Source organism: Branchiostoma belcheri, unplaced genomic scaffold (genome assembly GCF_001625305.1).
Source record: "Branchiostoma belcheri isolate BF01 breed outbred unplaced genomic scaffold, Haploidv18h27 scaffold12, whole genome shotgun sequence".
In the NCBI taxonomy this organism is placed as follows: domain Eukaryota; kingdom Metazoa; phylum Chordata; class Leptocardii; order Amphioxiformes; family Branchiostomatidae; genus Branchiostoma; species Branchiostoma belcheri.
The window spans coordinates 3,573,226-3,591,481 of record NW_017802602.1 but is presented as its reverse complement, the minus strand read 5'-3'; the positions used below and the strand labels follow the sequence as shown (position 1 = coordinate 3,591,481).

General features: G+C 39.5%; 1 protein-coding gene and 1 non-coding gene across 3 annotated transcripts; one reads left to right on the top strand and one right to left on the bottom strand.

Annotated features, from left to right (window-relative positions):
• Positions 1-2,847: 2,847 nt before the first annotated feature.
• LOC109462802 (protein disulfide-isomerase-like) lies at positions 2,848-14,574 on the bottom strand. Of its 2 annotated transcripts, XM_019759415.1 has the most exons (12): positions 14,343-14,574; positions 12,372-12,569; positions 11,624-11,757; positions 10,832-10,969; positions 10,292-10,396; positions 9,621-9,746; positions 8,928-9,128; positions 7,943-8,063; positions 7,277-7,458; positions 6,328-6,417; positions 5,382-5,471; positions 2,848-3,922 (listed from the first exon to the last, which is right to left on the bottom strand). In XM_019759415.1, the coding sequence occupies exons 1-12, from the start codon at positions 14,485-14,487 to the stop codon at positions 3,863-3,865; spliced, it is 1,590 nt and encodes a 529-aa protein (XP_019614974.1). In that variant the 5' UTR covers positions 14,488-14,574; the 3' UTR covers positions 2,848-3,862. The 2 variants fall into 2 exon arrangements, with proteins under 2 accessions (XP_019614974.1, XP_019614975.1); XM_019759416.1 differs by lacking the exon at positions 5,382-5,471.
• A 2,842-nt stretch (positions 14,575-17,416) lies between these two features.
• Positions 17,417-17,500, top strand: Trnal-cag. Its single transcript has one exon. It is a non-coding gene; the product is annotated as a tRNA-Leu (tRNA).
• The last annotated feature ends 756 nt before the right edge of the window (positions 17,501-18,256 follow it).

The window sequence follows — 18,256 nt, the reverse complement described above, 5'->3', positions numbered from 1 at the left end:
ATGTTAAATCAACACATACATGTGTATGCGTATGATATATGAGTATAATATATGCATATATGCGTATAATTAGATAAAGTTATTGTTTGATTAAGACAACTTGAGGCTTTTGTTGGCAGATTTCCTATATAACAATAATGTAACTATGATCTTGAAGTATAGCACCACAATAGAAAGTATATAAACGTGGTATACAGCAGGTTGACATGTCAACAGTGACATCTAGCGACATGTAGCGAAAATGGTAAGAAAAAATACATCGATCAGTTGTGCTCACATTTTAACCGCTTCTTTTTGAAGACTTCCATAATCTTGTGCTTGCAAACCCTTGGAAGTACGCCACAAGGTGTAATAATCGTATGGCAGGACGAAAAAAACCCAGGACGTCAGTCTAAGTACTAGTAGACACAATTGCTACAATTCTTGACATTCGTATTTTCTTCCCTACTAATTAGCGGGCCGTCCACATCGCAAGGTCAGACAGATATTCTCGTGCCAAGAAGGTTGTATTATTTTGTTATCGTTCTAAACATTATTAAGCCACTAAAATTTTCGATATTAAAAAAAGAAACATTTGACTAAAAACACTAACGGATCCGGATGCATAATTTGTAAACAAACATGCGCTGCACCGTCTGTCTGTAAAAATCTTAGTGTGGTTCCCGAAAAATCCCGCGATGAATCCCGATTTGATGCTTATCCCATGAACTGTACTGTGTTATCCCGAAAAAGATTGAAACTGTCTGACAAAACGACAAAATGTAATGTTATATCCATGTTATATTATGAGTAATAAACGTAAACAAACGTCCCCCTTTCCCCGCACCTACATTACAAAGTCGACAATAGTTACGGATGAATACAATTCTGTTTACTGTTGACTAAATCTCTATACATACGAGATTCTATGAAGTCAGGATCTAGTAAATTATGAGTGTTTTTTTTTTATTTGAGCCGGCGGTGACATGCAAAAAGTTAACGTTACACAAAGTCGCCGGCGTTCTGTGGAAATCTGCAGTCCTACTTGTGGATATTGAACCCAAAATCCCAATGCAACATTCTCTACTCGAGACTGGTATTCATATGGCCGTATTTTACGAAGAAAAAAGAAAACTTACCACTGACATTGGTCCACCTGATCTCTTCTCGTGTCATACGAGGGCGGATGCCCATATTTGGAAATCTCGGGTGTTCCTAGCGCTGGGGTCATTGACCCGCGGTTTTCGAACAGGGAATTTAAAATGTTGTTTTATTGTTCCAAACGCGTTCTTTTTGTTCGATTTTTGGCTTAAAATGCAACTTTTTTCACCCATTTTTTTCAAATAAAATCATTTTTTGACATCTATGTTGGCTAAAATGGCCGCGTTTAGTGTCTTATGTACCAACCTACCAGCATGCTGAATTTCATTTTCCTCCAGGCTCTAACATTAATTACGAAAATATCGATGTTTATTGTGTGTTTGGAGAAGAAGAAACAGAGCAAATACAATATGTTTTCCTTCGGTAAGTGGAAGAGAACGACATCGCCATGTTTTTGTTCTTTGGTGAACACTTGCTTCGCGCGACCGACATACGCCGTTAAACATAAACATATCATTATAGTTTATATTTTTATTTTTTTTTAGTTTATTCTTATTTTTTACTTTCGACAAACATGCTAAAGAGTAGATCAAAGAGCATGTAATTAGGTCACATTTATAACATGGCCTAACGATCGGCATAAGAAAATTACCATTATATTTGTTTTCTACTTTTATTATTATAATTATTATAATCATTATAGTTATTATAGTGATTACATGTCACATAGACGACATGTAATCATGTGTCTAGACACAATGCATGTACTTATACAGGACTTATGCATGTGATTGAGCTGTTTCTTCAGTGGTACAGGCAGACTCGAATTACTTTGGACGGGAAACCATTGGAAGCTTTCGCATTAGAGTATACTATAATGTTGTCTCGATCTGACTGAGCTATAGCACTAACCTTTTTTTTAACCGAATTTAACGTCATTTTCCCCCAACTGGGGGTTAGACGCGCTTGCACAAGGTACAAGTCCTTTTTTTAAAAGCAAGATTTTTACGGCTGGATGTTCTTCCTAACGCCAACCCAAACCCTAGTAGGGCCCAGGAACCCTCTAACTGAGGGGGGAAATGCGTGTTAAGTGCCTTTCCCAAGGGCACAACGTCTGGGTGCAAGTCCGGACATGTCTGGGTCCAACCCTGGGGATTGAACCTGGGTCTTCTTGCTTGACAGTCGGACGCTCTATCCACTACACCACACAGACGCCACTAAAGCCACAAGTATTTGTGTTGAAAGGTTACCAATCTGTCACTTGGTATGTAGTATCACCTGGGGAATCTAGATTTGCTCACCACTATCTTGTGCGTTGTTCATGTTGTTTAGGCCATGTTGATTTGATTATATGGATGACATCCTTTGAGAACCCATAAAACTGATGCGAAATAGAAAAAATGTTTGGCCAAAAGAAAAGTTCCCTTCATTATGTTATCTACGTGGTCATAAAGGTTGAACAAGTGACTGAACACAGAGTATGGTATAGCGAATAATAATACGCTCTTCATTTTCGTTTCTTCACATTTTCTTCTTTTCCTGAATTTTGGCATTCTATGACATTAGTATCGTTTTCCAATAGTTTTTTTTTTTTGCAACATACGACATACGTTCTACGATTTACAGTATGGTCAAAAACTTTTATTTTTAGGAAAGGGACGAATATTCATGCGCACACGGATGTCATCCATATAATCAAATCAATATACACATGTAATAAAATAATATATATTAAGGTAAACAACATTAAAGGATGAACACATTTCGTCCATTTTACTCCCGTTATTGGCTTCTCACCACCATATGAATTTTTTTCTATAACAAATCTTTGACAACAAAATTATATTCCTTCACCTATCTAGAGGGCAGGGGGGGGTGATTAAAACTGGGAACATAACCTCTTTGTATTGTCCAGGGTCCTCCCACCAAATGTGACCTGGACTCTTCAGCATATACTACTCACCACTGGGCAGAACGCCTGGACAGAACAATTGCATGGCACTTAGAACTGTACTCTTTTAAATTACGCCAAAGGTCGTCTATATCTTATAACTGTAACGTTACAACAGTGAACATCACACAAACGCAAGCTCTCACTTACATAAGAAGTGCTTTGTTCAAAATAACGGCACCAAACGAAACAATTAAACAGTCTGGAAGTCAGAATCACATGCCTAAATTCCTGGCATGTTACATATTCCCATAAGGGTATCTTCACTATACATCTTATATACTTATTCTGTAATGACACAAGGGTGACATTCTTAATAATTGACGTAGAAATATACTCCAAAAGCTAGCATTTCCTATCCTAAAGCATATCTATTATTTCATGGGAATTGACAAAATGCCTCATTACGTACATCTTTCCCCAGAATCAAACTGTCTAGTATCAAGTTGTTAAAGCAGAAATTGAACAGAACACAGTATTATTATTATTATTATCATCATTCTTATATAATCTCTCACAGCTAAAACCGAGTACAGTACCATGACACTGCCTTTTCCCCCATGTTTTACTGCACAAAAGTCACGTGGAGCAAAAAGCGTGCGGAAACGTAGCTAATCCAAACCCAGTTGCTGCCAGACGAAGTGCACAGCCAATCCCTCTGCTGTTGATGACAGTGTGTGTGTGTGTCAGTGTGTGTGCAACATAAGACTAGACCAGCAGCAGAGGGATGGGGGGTGCAGTTCGTCGCGGTGTTGGAAGGGGGCGCTGGGGAGTGGTGGGTACAGGGAATGACTGGAGCTGCACAGCTGGTGACTGGAGGTGGTGAGGGGCTCAGAGTTCGTCCTTTGTTCCCTCTGCATCTGCATCTGCGTCTTCTGCCTCTTCAAGTTCCTGAAGAGACATACAGAGATGTCGTTAGTTAGTCTTACCTGCTTGGAAACAATCTTCATTCTCGTTACGTCGATGAAGGTTAGACATCCAGGTAATACGATACGCCAAAAAACGGTTACTGTACTCAAGCAACTGGATATGAGTTTGGAAATGTCATGATTTTGATATGATTTTGACGTTTCCAAAATCATATCCAGTTGCTTGAGTAACTGCTTTTTGGCGATTCCTTATTCTCACATCATTCTTCTACAGTCTATTTTGTAGAGAGGAAGGACTGAGAATCCTGAACTGAAAATAATTCAGAGTCGAGGACAGGAAATCTGGAGAAACTACTGAAGTAAAAAAAAGGTTAGTAAAGAAAGCAGAACTATATGTTGTTGTGTCGAATAAGGTTCTCATATGAATGGATGAATGAAAGTTTATTATTGCGTCTTGCAACTTCACATCGCCCAGCCCAAATGGGCTTATATGAGGGTCTGTAAGCCCTTTTTTGTAAGGCGTAATCAGGCCGTTTTAGACTTCGTAATTCGTAGGCAGCCTCCGCAAAAATCAACGTAATTCGTAATTGGACATTAGCCGCAAATCGTAAAGTCGTAATCAGCTCTGAGACTTTAACGTAATTCGTAATAGGCGGCAAAAATTTCGCGTAATTCGTAATCACTACCCCCCATGCAGACCCTCTTATATGTATACAGTGTTAAGCAACTGCATGTTGAATGCTTCTGAATCATTACAATCAGTTTACATAGTCTTTTTGGAATACATTAAGGGGATATATTCCTCCAACAAATCATTTGGTCATTGCATTAATCTATCTCATTTGTAACTACAAGTACAGTATAGCAATTTTCAAGTTTTGTTCTTCAAATAAGGTTTTGTATTATTAAATAGTAATTAACTTTTGTCAGTTGTGATGATATTGTATGCCAGTAAATCAGAAATAATACATGACTGTTCATGTTAGTGTTAGTGTTGTTGTTCTCTGGAGTCACAGTGCTTTTGCATGAATCTGACAGAAGGCTTGGGGAAGAAAAAAAACTTAAATTCACCATAGATTTTACAAGCATTTCTTTGCCACAACCTCACTGGATATCTTTTTTTCTGTTCTAAAATAAAATAAGTAAAGAATCTGCTACATTTGTATGCCCCTTTTCGTATTATAAGTGCCGAACAGAAGCATTGTACAATATTACAATATTATGTTTTGCTATACGGAAGCATGTTAGCACCACGTTAAACAACCATTTAGCACCACGTAACACCAGTCTCCAATGTGTTGTTACTTGTTAGTAGTGACATCTAGGCCCAGGCAGTAATGTTAGTGACACACGCATATCATTAGTTGCCATGGTAACCACACCACGCACTACCCTACTTCTCAACCAATCAGGAAAGACATGCAGTGCAGAGGACAACCTGGACAGGTGACCCGTTGCTAGGCAACAAATTCTACACTAACCCAATCTAGATCTTCGTCTTGCTCATCAAAATCATCAAATTCGCCGTCTCCAAATTCCTCATCACCTTCGAATTCCTCATCACCTTCCTCCTTTTAAATACAAAATAACGTAGGGACAAGTCAGAAAGCCATTCCCAAAGTACGGGTTTGAAATTTGATTAGTGTTATTAAGGATAAAATACACTTGGTTTGTTGACGAAGGTTAGTGAATTTTACTGTTTCTAGCGACACTGAAGAAGAGTGACGGAAGTCACTCCGAATGTCCAGTAGTAATTTCTGTAATTTATCCAGTATTAGACTTTGAATGTCTTTGAAGACACAGTTTGGTTATGGTGAGTTCACATGTAGCCTAAGGAACACACTACCTTGCTGTCAGGGGCTGTTCAGGCCTCCTCCCTGACATACATACACTAATAACTCGAGAGAACCAAGAACTAAATGTTAAGGGTTAGTAGCTATTCCTAGTTTGCTAAGTTTTAGGACCTTGTTAGTTAGCTCAGTCAGTATTCAATTTATAGACCAGTATTAAATGATGCTACTGTACATGTACTGTAAATCGTGAAACCTTTGCAATGGTTTAGGTACACACTTTTGCCCTGACCTCGCTACTGCGAATTCAGCTCACCGCAAATGTGTCTTTCTTGTAACTTGTGTAAGTTGTATGACTACTACAGAATTGTTTAAACTGCGAATTTGTAACATGAAAAAATCCCATGAGTTAAAAGCACAAAAGTTTCACAAATTACAGTATTTTGTTTATATCAAAGGGTACAGTCTCAGTAATGCATGTAGGTACTGCACTAAGGAATACAGCTATGAGCTATTTTTTTTTTTACCTCTGGGCATAGTTGTTAGATTTGACTGACTCTCCATTCCCAAGCAGTATGTGAATTTGATATAAGTCAAGCACATTTGTTAAGTTTAATAAAGCATAACCATGTCTTACCTCATCACTTGGCCCTGCTCCCTCTTTGCCGCCTGATTCTAGGAACTTTGCCATGGCCTCTAATGTCCGCTCCCCGTTGTAATCAACAACCTGTCATTAACAAAAAAGCATGATTAGGGCAATATGCTGTAGCCACTTCTTTACAGAACAGTGTTCGAAATACCTGTCTGCAGTCTGCAATCTGCAGATAGATTTTCAACATTGCAGAAGAAAAGTTTATACAATCTGCAATTTTGCAACAGGAAAAATTGGCACTTGGGATTTGGTGCTCTTGGCCCCAAGGACAGACAACACTTAAGCTCTTGTTCTGAAACAACAGGAGCTTCTTCACTAATTTACATCAACCTTGTCTTGACTTGTTTATCTTTTGTTTCCTTTAGGACTTCCAAAAATTTGTCTTCACTAATTTGCATATCAATCAATAGTTCATGCTTATAAACTTGCAACATTGTAGTATAGAGTCTTGTGTATTTGCAGACAGTATTTCCAAATTGCAGAACAAAATTTTGAGTCTTCTGCAATATTGCAGAGCACTGAAAAAAAGTATTTCGACCACTGCAGAACCATTTTTTTCAACCTAATTAAGCTTAAATACTGTACATACATACAAACGTTTTGTAATTGAATTGAATTGAAGAAAAATAACTAGAAATTTTACAATAAAGGGGACTGTATGATATACTTTAATAAGGACTATTAATTTACATGTGTACACCACTTCCTGATTTCCTCCAAATACCACTCACTCACACCCAGCAGGTGCTGGGGCAACTTCAGGCATGAGCACCCCATCAATCACCTGTCAGAATTACCTCCCACCTACCACGCTACATATACAAAGCTATTAGGACAGAGACACAAACCTACAACTTGGCAACCCAAAAATATTTTCAGCCACAAAAAAACGAGATACATCTATCAATGAATGAACCTCTCCCAATTTTCTGACCTGGGAATCTTTTCCTTTGGGGAAATACTTGATGGTGGGGAAGCTCTGGATTTTAACATCTTCCACTTCGTTCGCCGTGGAGTCCATCTTGGCGACGACAATGTCCTCACTGTCCTTGAACTTCTCACCCAGCTCGTCGTAGATGGGGGCCAGCTGCTTGCAGTGTCCGCACCAAGGCGCATCTGGAAATGATAGAATGATGTGTTTTTGATACCCAGTAACCGTAAATTTATTTTATGGGAACTTCATATAACAATAGAAAAGGAGGTTTATAGTTGGTGGCAAAATGATATACATTTGTACGTACTACATAGGAAACTGCAGTGTCATGAATTCCTGATGGAGGGATAATTGTGAAACCACATATCTAGAAATTAAACATTTTAAGGTTTGTAGTGAGTCATTTTTCAATCTTACTCCTTTTCCACTTCACTGTAGAATTTGTGCATTAATCTTTTATGTGACATGACTTTCCTCACAAGACAGTGCCAATTTTAAATCTAGGGTTTTGAATCTTTACAAAGCTGCAGAAGTAGCTACTTGAAAAAGTACATATATATGCTTCAATTCAGTTGAGGATGCCTGCTTTATCTTTACTTAGAGTTTAAGATGTGTTCAGTTTGTAGGAAGAAAGCAGGACATGTAAAAAAAAAAAGTTGAACTTACAGAACTCAACCAGCACGGCCTTGTTCTCATCCAACGCAACCTCAGCAAAGTTCTTCCCCACAAGAACCTTCACTCCCTCCTTATCCCAGTCCTCTGGAACATCCTGGCTCATCAAGAAAGGCTACAAAAGACAAACAAAAAGAACAATGTTTAATCTTAGGCGCATCTGATATTCCAGTCAACCAGAGTTAGAGTTAGATGTTTCTAGAGTTAGATGTTCAAGGGTTAGGTGTAACAAGTCATTTGGTGTAATGTGGCCAACTACCGCCGCGCCACGTGCCTGTGAAGCTGGTGTGTTACGCCGAAGGGCATTTATACTGGCTATACCGATACAGAATTTTGTCTACACAAAGATATTAAATGTGGTTTTAGCAATTTTGCTAAAATTCTGTATAGTAATTTCAGGAAATGTTTTTGGCAGGACATGACTACTACATGTAGTTAATATTTAGATTGGAAATTATTTCAACAATGCAGTCGTACCTGCAAGTACCAGAGTTATCCAAAAAATCTTTTTTTCCTGCCTAGGGTGGAACATGCTGACACTAACTTATGTAAGAACAGTAGGGGTATCATCACTAGATAGCCTTAAACAATGGTTACAGTGCAAAGGTCATAATAATATAGCTGGCTGCCGCTATGACATGTGCCTGCAAACCTGGTGTGTTACACCGAAGGGTACTTCTACCAACCTGAACAGAGGTACAGAATGTATATCCTAAGTTAAATGTAAGTTGGCATGAAAGTTCATTTGTGTTGGTACAAGTCATTACGAAATAAAGACTAAGCTTTAACTTCCAACACTTAGATTACAGAATTGGGACTTCCCCCTAATCTTCGGTTGACTCGGAGAGTAGACGGGTCCATTCCGTGAGGTTGATGGAGTCAACCAAAAATTTGGGGTAAGTCCCAATTCTGTAATCTAAGTGTTGGAAGTTAAAGCTTAGTCTTTATTTCTTAAATGTAAGATTGTGTGGCAGCCTACCTTAATTGTCTTGTCGATGAATCCCTGCACAAAGGCCTTCATGTTGTCTGTGGTGATCTCCTCCGTCTCAGGCTTGTACTTGGTCATGTCCTCATCCAGAGAAATGAGCCGGACCTGCGGACACTCGTCCTTGTTCAGACCGAAGAACTCCAGGATACGGGCGTGGTCCTCGTTGTCAACGTTGATGTAGATAAACAAAACCTGGGTGGGAGGAGACCAAAAAAATACAGCATTGTAGCTTGTGATAGTGTTAACATAGGGATTGTGTGATATAAACCCTGGGAAAGTCTTGTCAGAGAGAAAGAAAGAGAAAAGAGGGGAGATTAGAGAAAAGAAGGGAGAGGGGAGAGGAGAGATGAAAAAGAAAGAGGAGAGAAGAAAAGGAAAGGAAAGAAAAAGCTTGCAGGGTAGAAAAACAGTTTGTACTTTTAACTGTAAAAAATCCAACTGGCTTTTGTAAAATAATTGATGCTGTAAAACTTTCAAGACAGAATGAATCACTGCCTACGATATAAGGCAACCTTTTCAGATCGTTGAATTTTACAAGCCATAAGCATTCCTATCACAAGAATGCAAAAAGATTTTTGATCATATCGTGAATGTATGACTTGTATGCCCAGGATCTTACAGAAGTGACACATATTGTCACTGTTAACAAGACATTTTGTACAGATAGAAATCATCTTCCCATACCTTGCCCTTGAAGTCGGCAGCAGCGCCCTTGAACTGTTCCAAGATGCTGTCAAAGTTCTCGTGGTCCTTACTGATGAACAGGAGGTTGTGGTTCTTCACTTCACCACCGAAAACCTTCTGGGCGGTCTACAATTGACATAATGGAAACAGTTATTAATCAACATTATACTATAAACAAGCTATAACAGGTGACATATCAAAAAACTAGTTTTACACCAGAGGAAAGAATGAAAGAATACTCTTTTGCACCAATAGTTTAGGATTACATGGTTTATATCTTTCAGAGTATTTCTTATAAAAAAAATGCAAAATGCACAAAACCACATGCATAGTTCAGAAGATGGCCAATACAAGAATTAAGACAACCAAGCAAAATCTAGATGTTGTGATGAAAATAATTTAAAAAAATACTTTTTATACAGCTTTTCCTCATTCCTTATTCCTAGTGATAGAAACTTAAGGTTAATTTTCTCTTAGATGTTCTGCAGAGCTGAAATACTAAAGTCACTGCACTCGTTTTCGTTTTATGTCAAAGAAAAAAGTGTTCCCCACAGCAAAAAACAGGAACTGCCCTCAGCAAAACCTCTTAAAGCATTGTGTGCCCTTATTTTGAGGCTGTGTTAAATATTAGCCCCTATATCTGTAGTTAGAGACAGATGTAGACCATGTACCGATTCTGTGAACTCCACCACCAGTGGCAGGCTATTGCCTTTGATGAACTGCTTCAGCTCCTCCTCAGCGATGTCTCCCTCATAGTCGTTACGCCCTTCGTCAAACTGTTGGAACAAGAAATCAAAGATTTTAGACTTCTGGAAAGTATGATATTACTCACTGTGGTATTACAACATGGTTTATGTTCCATACCATAATTAAATTCCTGAGTGTTAAGTCTAATACCACTTCCTTCGACCCAACACATACTAGGTAACAACCCTGTTTCTCAACTGAATCTCTGTCCACTCACTTCCATTCCATGCTGCTGAGGACAAGACACATACAAACTTAGCTTAAACCAGTGCCACCCATCAAATACTTTTGGAAAGAAACACTCATAAAAACGCACGTAGATAAGCACTGTAAGAATAAGTTATTCTAATGTTTAGCACACAGAGCTACTGCAGTTCCTTGGCTATCAATTCTCTATTGGTTACAGGTTAGGAATCATGGGGAATGTTTGAACAACTGTACTATAGGTTTGAGCGTGTCTGTACCTTCTTGAACAAGACGACACCTCCATCTTTGCCCTCCAGCTTTTCGAAGACTTCGTCTGTGGACGTGATAGCGAAGGTCGTCTCGTCATCAGACCTGGCCACTTCCAGGAACGCCTTGGCAGCGTCGCTCTCTTGGTCCTGGAAGACAAAACATCACTTTCAAATTAACCTTCAGCATGCTAAGGCAGCCATTTGACAACAAATTTGTACTTGTTATCAAGTTAGGCAGCAAGGAGAAGGTTTTGATCTGATTTGGTTTAAGATTTACATATGACCCAACTGTAACCTCCACTAGGAAACCAAATTTTGGGATATGTCAAATACATGTATTTGACCTTGGAACTTGAATTGCCCTGCAGGGCTAGAAATACTCACGTGCGAGATGCAATTTGCTGGCAAGTTTTAAGGTTAATAGAAACTTTATTCGCAAAATCATGCCCGAAGGCTAATTGCTTTTTCAATTTAAAAAATTCATTATGAATTGTTTCATCATTCTTTTATGCTGGTTCTAGCTATTCATTGGTGGTACCAAAAAAAAGTAGCATATTTTGGGACAATATTCTAAGAAATAGTCTATGTTTTGCCATCCTGAAATCACATCGGATTCTTCAAATCTCTGAAAGTAAATGATTATGCAGTCATCAAAGACATACACAAAATGTAAGCAAACCCTGTACAGGTGGCCTGGCTAACTGCTTGCCTTTTATTTTAAAATAAACAGCCAGTTTTGACAGCAATCTGAAAGTAGGAAGTAAGTAATGTTTCAAAACCTGTACAGATGTTCGTTCTCACCTTGAAGAAGCCAACGACCAGGACTTCATTGTCCTCCTTCAGTTTCTCGGCAGCCTCGGCGGACTCCAGGTTGGCGGCGGGGGGACCGGTCTTCTTCTCCAGCCACGTCACGATCTGGTCAGCCTGGCGACCGCCTGCAGGAAAAACAAAAACAAAACTCATCATCATCAAAACAACAAACCGGAGATTTTAGACTGCTGGAAGTATGCAATCCTTGGCTTCCTGAATTCTTGAATTTTAATCCCTAATTTCTAAAAGCTATTGGATGAATTCTTAAATATTAACCCCTTATTCCTAAAGGCTATTGGATAGAATTTGATATATATAATTATCTAAGGACAAAAACTAACAAAGTAGTTGGCTTCATGAATAACTCAATAAGGGAGGGAAAAAAAACTGATCAAAACAAGAAACCCGAGACTTCCGGGAAGTACTATCCTCCACTTCCTGAATTCCCTCCCAATGCACCTCAAATCAGGAAGTGGATGTGCCACCTTATGTAATATGAGTGTGTTTAACAGCTGCCTCTTTACTTCACTGTCATACCCTTTCCCATCGTACACTACACATAATACAGTGTAGAAAACTTACCGGCATAGCCCATGGGCTTAATTGTTCTTTAAATATTTCAATTCTTGGTGCAAAAATGTTCCATAATGCCCCTTTAACACCACTGTTTCACTGATATAACCCCCTTTTCCCTATGATATGCTGTAGAAAGTAAGTAAGTATATTGTAGAAAACTCACCGCCGTAGTCCATGGGCTTGCCGTTGCGGAAGAACTTCATGGTGGGGTAGCCACGTACTTCGAACTTCTGAGCGATGTCGGACTCCACGGTGGCGTCCACCTTGGCCAGCTTGATGGCCGACTCCTTCTCCTTCAGACTTCCCGCGGCCTTGGCGTACTCTGGAGCCAGCGCCTTGCAGTGTCCACACCACGGCGCATCTGGAACGAGACAAAATTCGTCCAACAGTTAATTACGAAGGGCTCGAAATGACCTTTTTTTCTGCAAACCTGCAATGGTGCATGTTACATGGAATATGCAGTTTCTACACCACGGCACATCTGGAACAAGGCAAACATACAACAGTTTATTACTAAGGGGCTGGGTTTCATAGTACTTTTGAAAAGTATTTCAGAAAACCATGTTCATGTCCTGGGTGAATACAAGTAGGATGTGGCCTTAATATGACATTTTGCCTTTTCAAATTTTCCAATTGTTGAGCTATTTTTGGAAAAGCTTCTAGGTTCAAAGGTCTCAATATACAGGAAATGACAATGAAAATTCTCAAAAAACATGGAAATTAAAAAAAATCTTTAGTCTTCAAATTTTAAAACATGTGGAAGTGACAAAACCATTTGAAATCTTTCATTTTTGGTATCATTGAATGTAGCTCTTTTGTTCTTTTAAGTCTTGACTTCATTTTACCATGTAGCTCCTTTGTTCCTTTACTACTGTAATCTTTCTCATCATAATGGTGTTTGTTTAGTACAAGAACCCTGATAAGTGTTTAAATTCCTGTACATTTAACCATGTGGTACAATTCCCACCAATATTCCACGTACTCTAACTTTTAGAGACTCTTTCTCGCGGCCAATCAGACCTCCCCTAGATCACATGCTCGCATGTTGGACCTTGTTGACGGCTTGGAGGTTGCAAACACACCTGCCAAAGGGTAAACAGGATACAGGGCTGACACGTACACACTGTACGCCCAAACCTCGACACGTGGACGGGTTCTAGCGTACAACAAACATGTGCACCGCTATCAGAAGGAATTTCCTTTGTCTTAGTCACAGCCCTTTGTTTTACACAAAAATGTAGTTACTTTTTTTTATTCGAAGGAAAGCATAGTCGTTATGAAAAATAGCACAATTTCACTTTTGAAAACTTTCGGACACTCATTTTACATGGTTACCCATTTTTCAACATTTTAACATTATATTTCAGTTATAATTTTGCATTCGAGTCTACATATAATTCTACGGTTATCATCAACTTTACAGTTAAGTATGACAGAATTTTGTGCCCGTTTCTAGTTTCTATTATAATTATGTCTCTTCAGAATGGACCCAAATGACATGACAATCTCAGCACTACTACCAGAAAGGTTGCTTCACAATTCAGGATGAACAATTATCTTTCTGCAGCCATATTTTTTCTCTGCTTCTATGATATAATGGCCTGCTAGACATAACAATGAGACACGTACAGTATCTTTAAAATCTTCGAGTTAACATTCAACAAAATCGAGCATAGCATACCCGGTACTTTACCGTATGATAGATAATTTTAGGTGCTGGAGAAATCGTCACATGCACAAGATGTTTCCTCGTTGTCTAAAATACTGTTTTATGACCAAAATTTTCGTGGAATTTCGTACAATTTAGGCTAATAATAGGATATTTTCTAGAAAATCGTGCTGAGATGAGCATACTAAATTAATCATTTCACGTGTGTCACGTAGAAAAAAAATCGGGCTCTTCTAAAGCATGACGTGTAACAAGTTTGATGTCGAAACCACCTCCCCCACAACTTGGGTGTACTGTAGCCATATGGATCACTTTTAAAAGGATTTACGTGCAGAAAAACACCCTGCAACACCCTAAATGTTGCTGGAAACATGTAATATACTTAGATACTTTTACGTTTTACCAAAATAGTTAGTTTTTAGAGCTAACACGACAACCATGCTCGGTGATGGAGTCCATACTTACAAAACTCGACGAGGATGTTTTCAAACTCCTCTATCGCCTTCTCGAAGTTGTCGTTGGTCAAAACCAGGACGTCTTCCTCTTCTGTGTAGTCTCCTGCCAAGGACAGGGCCACGAAAGTGGCGAAAATTGCGGCGAAAACCTTCATTTTTGGTGAAAAAGTCGTACCTGGGAGACAGATCTGACTGGACCTGAAGGAAGTACGTGGCAAAAGGGCAGCTGTTAGGGCGCATGCGTTTATACCCTAGCGTCCAGCGCGTGGAGAGCTCTGATTGGTCCAGCGGGGGTCGCCGGGAGAGTCCATTCTCACGCAGGGGTGTTTTCAGGTCTCAGGTTCCGAGAACATTTTCTCCAAGCAGAGGTTTGGATGTTTTTAATCATGGACGTTTTTGGCGATTTTTCGGGCTATGTATTCTGTCAGATTTTCTTCAGGATACCCAAAAGAAAGCTGATAAAGTACAAAGCCCGACAAAAAGGATGAGACCGCATAAGAAACGTCCAAAACAAGTTTGACCTCTGCTTGGGGAATACCAAGAAAACAGAGGATTTTTAATCGGATTTTTAATCTCTAAGCAGATGCAGTGTTCTGCGTGTTTTATACATTTTGTAATGCTTTGTAGTAAATTTAGAGTTATTAGTCTCTACTCACGATCAAAATAACGCTAGGACGTAAGTAAACCAATCCGAACCCATACATCTGCTTGGAGACTCTGCAAACTAAAGAAACTTGACGCCACGTTTCAAGCCGGCTTTTAAATCGAGCACTTCAGTTGTTTGAACAGGGTAATACAAGCGGATACAGTCGTTGTTACGTCCTTGATAGGAGTATAATTGTTTCACAGGTGTCCCTTATCTCAACTTTCACTGATCTCCAAGCAGATGTTGTGTCCGGTTTTTTTCACACGTGGTTTTGTGACATTTTTGTGACAAAAAAAATGTGTACCAAGTTCTACCGGTAACCGTATGGTATATTTCTCCTTTCGAAATCTCCCTAAAATATGACTTCATTATGATTGGTTCATTTGAAAAATAACGCCATAAGCTGGACTGTGATAGCCTCCAAGCAGGCTTGGTCAATCAAGTACAGTCAGAATACTGATACATTGTACTATAAGCAAAGGACATGCCATTATAATATCTGATCAAAACGTTAGAACTGCAATCAAGATCCAGCCTTGTTAATTTTTACTCCGTGGTCACTGCAAGCAGAATTTTTGGCTTCCAACATCAACTCGGAGAATTTGACTGGCATCCGGCAGGCTAGCGAGTCATGGTCATAGCTACCCGCCGGATTTAATTTATTTCAAGGACGGCGATAGACAGGCCAGATGGAATGTTCTTGCATTTAGCTAGTAAGAATTCATAGGTCTGAGTCCGGCCTGTAGAGAATAACAACCAGGATAGGCCATAGCACCACTTGCGTAATACAAGGCAATGCATACATAGTAACGACTAGCTATAGCTCCGTATGTTTACACATAAGTCGTACGATCGTCGCACGATCTTCGCACGATCGCAAGCTGGTATCCTTCCTTGGGATAGTCGTACATGCGTCGTACAACCGGCATTCAGTAGCAGTGGCATGTTTCACTGAGATTTTTGTCGGCGCGCGGTTTGTTCTGTCTTAACCTGCTTTCAATGCGACATCATTAAGACGTCCTACGATGAATGCGACCGCGCCGCAACCAACTTGAGACAATTGGTACCCAAACTTTAACATTAACGGCTACTTCAGCGTGTTTTAGATAGAACTTAGCTTGCTGGCTGAACCGTGAAAGACAAGTGGAGTTAATGGGCCCCAGATGTGCAACACGATATTCCTAGGGGCTGGCATACGTGACATTGTACACGTACTAGTTTGACGTCTTTACAGTGATCAGTGTACTCACTGAACTCTGGCTACAGGAAATCAATTGCTCACATTTATGATAATATATATTCTTACAATCCTCAAGCAGATACACGCTAAGCGACTGGTACAAATGTACAACCCCTCCGGCCCCGAAAATAAACCGCAGCAAAATCAGCGATCATACTATATAGCCATAGTAACAAACAGGCTATGCCTTTAGACTATATCAGGCTTCGGGAGGCGGTTGGAACGAGTAGATCGGCCAAATACTATATAGAGATAACATGCCAAGGGAGTTGGTCCGCTAGAGAGTAAATTCGGATGCGGCAAACTGTACTCTAATCCTTCTAAAGCGGACCAACTCCATCGGCATGCTGTCTCTCTGTTTTGGTCAAATTTTACTCTTTCCAGCCGTCTCACGAAGCCTGGTAGAGGCTAGCTGTGTCTGACCCACGAAATTTGCAGGAAGTTCTATCCGGTATCACATAGGGTGTGACCAGCTGTAACGCACATCCCGGTACAGTACTTACACCGGTTCCTGGTCAAACAACGTACTGTTGGTGGTTCCTTGTCTGGCTCCACCGAGAGTTCATTTTAGTGGTAGCGAGGACTACTAGCAGCATTTACCTACAGATTGTATGTTAGCCGGGGAGCGGATCTTGGGGAGCGGACTAGAGCTTACAAGGCTGGACACCAGGCTAATTGCATGTAGCCTGTACCAGCCTTCCTAGGTTGCTAAAAAAAATAGAAGAAATTGGCTGAGTAGACAGATATAGTATGCCAGAGGAGTTAGCCGACTAGAGGGCACCAGCACCTCTAACATGCTATCATGTCTATTTAGCCAATTTCTACAATTTTTTGTATGTAATATTTTGTTACATTGGAAGCTTGGTACATACAGGCTAGGCGTAACCCAGGATTTCATTATACAAAGTAGACGTTTCACACTTTTATGAAGTTCGCGATAGTAAATTAAAGTGCGGGTACGTTTTGGTTAGCCAGAAAATGCTCAGGGTCGATTTGGGGCCCTCTAGCGGAAGTCAATTGTATTGTAGAAAAGCGTCCTTTTTTGTATCTTTTGTTCTGGATATGCTACATTTTCTTCATGTTTTTCTGGCAGATAGCTTTAGACGTTAGAAAAAAAAAGTGTGTTGACCTCGGCCTCCTATGGCGAGCAGCTAGGCTTATGACAGGTTTTCACAAATTTCATCGATGTAAGTATCAAGTCAGGATGGCCGAGCGGTCTAAGGCGCTGCGTTCAGGTCGCAGTCTGGTTCTCCAGGCGTGGGTTCGAATCTCACTTCTGACAACTTCATATTTTGGACAAGAGATCAAGAAATCTAGAAGACATGGTTGTGCGTAATGGAAAATGCATCGTTACAATTATCAAAAGAACCACATCTATACTTTAAAATATAAGTTAAAACTTGTTTTACAACTAGTAACTTTTAGTTATTTTGACTTTATGTATCTACGAGTAACCACCGCTTAGTAAATATTGTTTGTTTAGGTACTAGTACATTAGGGGACATCATCAAATTCAGTAACATATCATACAGAGAAACTGCACTTTTGTAACAAATCCAGCAAATATGGCTAAATATGAGAGGATATTGAACTGAGTGGTTCTAGAAGCACTCAGTAGCAAAGAAGGGTCAAGGCTGAAGAACACAGTAACCATCCGCCATAATAGTTCATTTCACTTGACCCAACCTAAGTTCTGAACAAAGCACCCACAAGCAGTAATCATAAGCTGAGCTATTATTAATTAATCATGTTTATGTAGTAAGCGAAGCATATCATCTTTAACATGAATTGCCAAATAAAAAGTGGCAACAGCAAAGTTTTTTCTATCGTCTATATTCAAATCACTTTGAAATGAAAAGGAGACAATTTGTCATACTACTCAACCACAGTACTACTGTTACATATTATTAAACATGTATATTTACGCCAAATAAGCACGTTTCTCTTCATATCTGAACATTTTGAACATCACTCACTTGATCACGTTTCAAGTATAAAACTCATCAATTACACAAGTCTATGAACTATATATATATAT

Excerpts from the sequence above, each read along its gene's own strand:
- LOC109462802 (XM_019759415.1), bottom strand. The coding sequence starts at position 14,487 with ATGAAGGTTTTCGCCGCAATTTTCGCCACTTTCGTGGCCCTGTCCTTG. Across the intron at positions 10,970-11,623 it reads TGGTCGTTGGCTTCTTCAAG|GACCAAGAGAGCGACGCTGC; the intron begins GTGAGAACGAAC and ends TTTGTCTTCCAG. Across the intron at positions 9,129-9,620 it reads CTGCCGACTTCAAGGGCAAG|GTTTTGTTTATCTACATCAA; the intron begins GTATGGGAAGAT and ends CCTCCCACCCAG.